Source organism: Euprymna scolopes, chromosome 8, assembly GCF_053919585.1.
Source record: "Euprymna scolopes isolate OS-2025 chromosome 8, ASM5391958v1, whole genome shotgun sequence".
Lineage (NCBI taxonomy): Eukaryota > Metazoa > Mollusca > Cephalopoda > Sepiida > Sepiolidae > Euprymna > Euprymna scolopes.
The window spans coordinates 113,929,069-113,934,669 of record NC_136489.1 but is presented as its reverse complement, the minus strand read 5'-3'; the positions used below and the strand labels follow the sequence as shown (position 1 = coordinate 113,934,669).

The window sequence follows — 5,601 nt, the reverse complement described above, 5'->3', positions numbered from 1 at the left end:
TGACAGTCTATAGACTGTCATTTCTTTTTTAAGTATCTTGGTAACTATTACCTGCGGATAACCGTCATTGGACATAGCGTGAAATTTTCCGCATAATTGAATATAATTAAATTTTTGTTCATTTTTTCATTAAATACAAATCTTTATTAATCCCTCTTAATGCATAACTGTGCATCGAACGGATACCATAATGCTTACTTCCCTACACCTTATTATAACAAAGGTCTATACGACATTTCATCCAGGTGTGCGTGTGTGTGTGTGTGTGTGTGTGTGGGTGTGTGTGTGTGTGTGTGTGTGTGTGTGTGGTCACGAATAGGCACCTGTATGGTTGACTATTTTAAAAAAACTGATTACATATAATGATAGAAGATGTATCGACACACAGGAATGGGTATGTTTGATCTGGCAGAACGGTGGTTCATTAAAATTGTGGGGTCTGCGTTCGCGCCTGGTCCACAAAGTATGGACATAAAAAATTTATAAATTAAAAAAAACGTTTACAAGTGTTTTTGATATAGATGTACATAATAATACTTTGATAAGTGTGTTTTAACTTAAATAGGGATGATACAATAAAATTGTGGGGCCTGCGTTCGCGCCTGCCTCCATAAAATAGAAATAGGCAGAAACTTTATTAAAGACTTTTCATATCTATCTGCGTAAGTATACTTTGATAATTATGTTTCAGTTTGAAGAAATATGGTATAATAAAATTATGGTGTGTTCGTTCGCGCCTGACCTCCATAAAATGGAAATATGTCACAAAGTTTAACAAGGTTTTTTAATATCGATCCACGGAATATTGTGATAAGTGTTTCAGTGTGAACAGGTATGGTATAATAAATTATGGGGTGTATCTATTTTATTTTTACTTTCATCATATTTTGCTTTGGTTTCGATACCCCCAAATTCGAAGCTATCTCTTTACAACCCTTCCTTTTCATAATCTATCATACTTTCATAAATCAGAGTCCATTTTCTGTAGGCTGTTTTTGAACCCAGTAAACGACGGGTACTTTTTCTAGTATATATATATATATATATATATATATATATATATATATATATATATATATATATATATATATGAGAGAGAAAGAGGAGAGAGAGAAACGAAAGAGAGAAAACGAAAGATAGACAGACAGAGAAAGAAAAAGAGAGATTTAAAATACATGTTTAACAGTGCCAGATAAATGACCTGGGCTGTTGACGGTTACACTACCGCCGGCCTTTTGCAAATACTCGTCGTAAGCGCAACGTATTCACCTAATCAAATTCTCTGCTTTCCTTACGTCTTATTTGTGATACTAATCCTTTTTTATAGACAATTTATGTCACTATATGATAAATCTTTATTATCACCACATGTCTCACTTTTGGAATTTTACATAAGATCTCAATTGTCTAATAACGACTAAAAGTCTCAAGTTTCGCACAAGTCCCAGTAACCTTTTGTCACCTTCTTATTGCTGCCTGGCATTGTGTTATGCATGATACTCTCGATAAATAATCTCTCTCATCATCATCTCCGGCGTCTTTCAGGATGTTTCACCACTGAATCTACACGACTTCTCCAGTTATACCGATCTCGCATGATAGTTTGCAGGTCCCAAATACTTTCCAATCTTGTGTCCTGAAGCATCAATGAAGGTCATTCTTCTTCTATCATGGTTTGGATGTCCATCTGTTGGTATCCAGAGAACTAGCTTGCTTGCTTTCTCTCATCCTTCTCTGCTTTATCTTCAGTGATACTGGTGGTAGATCATCATAAAGCTGTTGGTTTGTTGTGTGACTTCTCCATGATGTATTGAGGGTCATCCTGAGCATCCGTGTGTAACAGCCACCCAGTCTCTTCTTCAGCGCATTTGTAAGAGTCCAGATATAGATAAATAAGAGAATATAAATGATCTAAAGATACTTGAACGATTCTGTGAGAAGTGAACTCAAAACTTAAGGCTTTCACACTCCTTTCTTGTCTATTAGCCATACACAGAGGTACGATCACTGGAACTCGCCAGAGACACTCAGCGCTTAATCTTGTTCCCTGACTAGGACATTTAACTCTGTCTCATAATTTCCCCACTTCTTTTTCTCTTACTCTTAAACTGAGCAGCTTGGTGGCGCTTGCTCGCCACTCATGCGACTAGTTTGGGCTACTTTTGTTTCACAAGTTGAGGATAGCGGTTTGACAGTTTTTCTGGATGATCTTTCCGATTGATAGTACAGAAGTCCTAACTCTTCGGCTGCTCTGTTGTATAATATCAAGATGGCTGTAGTGTTATGTTGAAAATGTAAAGGGGCCCTGCACTTTTCTCAAGTGGGCTGTCCAGGGGAAGATTAAGAGTCTGCTAATAGTATACGTGCATATTTGAAATCAAACATACCGAATTTGCCCAACACGTTTCTACCAAAAAACTAAGAAATATAATACATGAAATAATATATGAACAGATATCTCGCTGCTCAACTCCTTACATAGTGCTCTTGCTGACATGGACCCAAATAGCAATCACTTACGTCCAAGAGGCATTGTTTGGGAGAATAAGTGTAACAAAAAAAAACTTGACTGACAAAACTGTTATTAAAAACAAAGCGGAAAAAATGATAACTCGTGCGAGTAATCTTGCTCTCCTATTTGCTCTGTTTGGATCTACGATGTTCTATAAGCAAAAGTTTTCTTAACTTTTACGCTAACCTTTTGTACTACTGTAAAAGACGAGTGGTATGGTTACAGTCTTCCGTAGAAAATGAATAGTGAAAACATTTCTTTTGTCTCTAAATATAAATAATACCTAAGTGCGGGCATAAACTCAACTATTTATTTTATAAGACGTTCCCTAATGCCTCTGCAGGTGTGTGGAACTTCAAGAGAATTAACTCGGAAATCGACTGAGGCCTGTGTAGACATCAAAGAAAACCTCACTTCGAAATAAAACGTTACGTTGGCTTCTGTGCGCTTTCGTTATTTCTTTTTATTATCGAATTAGTTAAGACATACGCTGTGTGTTCAGAAAGAACGAAGACTCAAGTTGTATTTAGCGTGATGGAAAATGAATGAAAATCTGTTGACTTTTAAATACAAATTGACTGTACATATCCGGCGTTGTCCGGGAGTCTTTCATTATTTTCATTTTTATTTTGCTTTTGCTTTAACTATGCCGATGGCTTGTTTTGCGTAATTGTTTTATAAATAGGATATTGAAAGTGTAAAACATTAATATCAGTTTTAATTGAACCGAATTATTATAAAATATTAATTGTGTTAAGATAATATTGCTATAATCTACGAGGGGTGTTACAAAAGTAAATCCTCCTATTTTTTAACTCAAAACGTTGGAGAGCTACGAAGACGAGAGTGGTACCATCAAAATCAGCAACCTTTTGTGCTTCAGAATATATTTTCCTACATGGTAACCGTTATTCTCAATGCACTTTTGTCAGGAATTCAATGACGCATCTCCGTTTCTTATGCATATCCATGACAGGGGTTTATTTCTTAAGGTCTCACACCATCAATACCTGAAACATAGAGAGGAAAATCTCAATTCATGACTGCATAAGTTCAGTAATCATAAAAATCCAGTTCTGCGAAATAAAAAAAATAAAAAGCATTACTTTTGGAACGTCTCTCATATTTATAAAATTATTCGTGTAAATAGCTTTCGATACTGATAATCCTACAAGGCGGCTTCCCAGCCGACTACGACATGATCGTTTTCAAGTCTAATGTAAACAAATACTAGATCTGTTCTTTTGGACAGTCAATTCCTTTTACATAATATTCTAATCTATATTTCCAATCCGTTCCTGATGATTCTGTTATAATTAAATCCTATATTACATCCTAGGAGCGGCATCATCAGTATTGCTCAGATATATAGGGTACGCCGGGGTAATTTGGGTCAAATTTCTGGTAATTTAAATTTCGAAGGACATTATTTTCAAATTTCTATGCATTTATGGGAAAGAAAGGGTTTGAACTATGCAAGTAGAGTTCTAGTGTTCTAATGTTAAAATACCAGTAATATTTTGTATACTGTATATTGATTTTTAGCGCTTGCAATATGCTCCATTTCAGTGGTAGATTTAAACCATTGACCGGGGTAATTTGGGTCAATAAATAATAACTCAAGAAAAAAGAAATACCTCTTGCTATACGACATTATACTATGAACGCATGAAAGAATAAACAGTGCATGATGTTTTATTTAAATATTAACTTAACCAATACACTTTTTACAGTAAAAATCATCATCATAGTCAATGTCACATGGTGCACATTTTGGGTAAACATGCTGATCGCACACGTCACAAATCAGCCATTGTCCTTTTTTTGTGTACATTCTCCAAAGTTGACCACAAACAACACAAGCGGTACTGTCTTCGTCAACCTCGCTTTCAATTTCTTCGTCACCATCTTCCGCTTCCATTTCCTTTAACAAATCTCTTCTTGACTTTTCTTTCTTTGCTTTCTGTTTGGAGACTCTTACATCTGCTTCATCCTTTAAACGCTGCAGCACAGCTGGGGTTGTAAGTACTTCGCCATCTTTGGCCTGTACTCGTCTTCGCTTTTTCTTTACATTCTCCAGTGCTTTTGTGGTCTCTTCTGATGGTGGTGGGGCAATGACATTGAAGATTTCTCGTCTTAGAGCCGTTCTGGGAGTTCCTGGACCTGTTTCAGTTTCGATAGTATCCTCGACTTTGGTGACACATTTCTCAACAGTGACAGCTGCTGCATTAAAAGGCCAAAGACCGGCCTTTCTGAAAACATTTACTAAGTGAACAGACGATACTTGTTCCCACAGTTGTTTCAGCAGCGATGGAAAAGAATCCTTTTCTACTGACTGCATTCAACTTTCTCGGTAAAATCGCAACAAGATTTTCCGCTAGTGGTTTTTCAACGGAAAGAAGACACCAACATCAAGGGGCTGTAGTGCATGGCTGGTACTAGGTGGAATGCAAATTATAATTATTAAGTTGTCCATGGCACACTTAACAGTAATGGAGGTTAAGTGCGATCCATGACCATCAAATAGCAAAATAACTGGCTTTTCCAGATTTGCTACAAAGGGAACGAACGACTTCTTAAACCAGTTCTCAAATATGGTGTCCGACATCCAACCGCTTTGTGAGTGACTGTACTGTGTACCTTCTGGACCATTTTCACACCAAGACCCATACAGGTTCAGTCCTTTGTAAACTACCAAAGGAGGAAGATATATTCCAGACGCAGAACCACATACCAACACAGTAGGCATAGCTTTCCCACATGTAGGTGTCAGTAGAAAGAAAGGTGACCCAAATTACCCCGGTAAATTTATTTATAATTTTTGACTTTCTTATCATTTCTAATTGCAAATTTGTTTCCCCTACTCATCTTAATGATTTTCCTGACAATTTGATAAATTTGCTCAAAATTGACTTACCTGAGCAACAGCATTTCCTTGCAGCTCAACTTGCAACTATTCTGCTGATTTCATCAGAAAATGACTGATTTCATCAGAAAAATGGCTGATTCAATCCATAATGGCGGCACGGTGATGTCAAATTGAACAGTTTAGGAGAAAATCAGTGTTTTTCCTAGTGACTCAAATTACC

General features: G+C 36.5%; 1 protein-coding gene across 1 annotated transcript; it reads right to left on the bottom strand.

Moving 5' to 3' along the window:
- Window positions 1-4,889: 4,889 nt before the first annotated feature.
- LOC145283934 (uncharacterized) lies at window positions 4,890-5,261 on the bottom strand. The gene has a single exon (XM_080133033.1). The coding sequence runs from the start codon at window positions 5,259-5,261 to the stop codon at window positions 4,890-4,892; it is 372 nt and encodes a 123-aa protein (XP_079989159.1).
- Window positions 5,262-5,601: the final 340 nt, after the last annotated feature.

What these genes read in the sequence shown, in the direction of transcription:
- LOC145283934 (XM_080133033.1), bottom strand. Translation starts at nt 5,261, where the DNA reads ATGCCTACTGTGTTGGTATGTGGTTCTGCGTCTGGAATATATCTTCCT.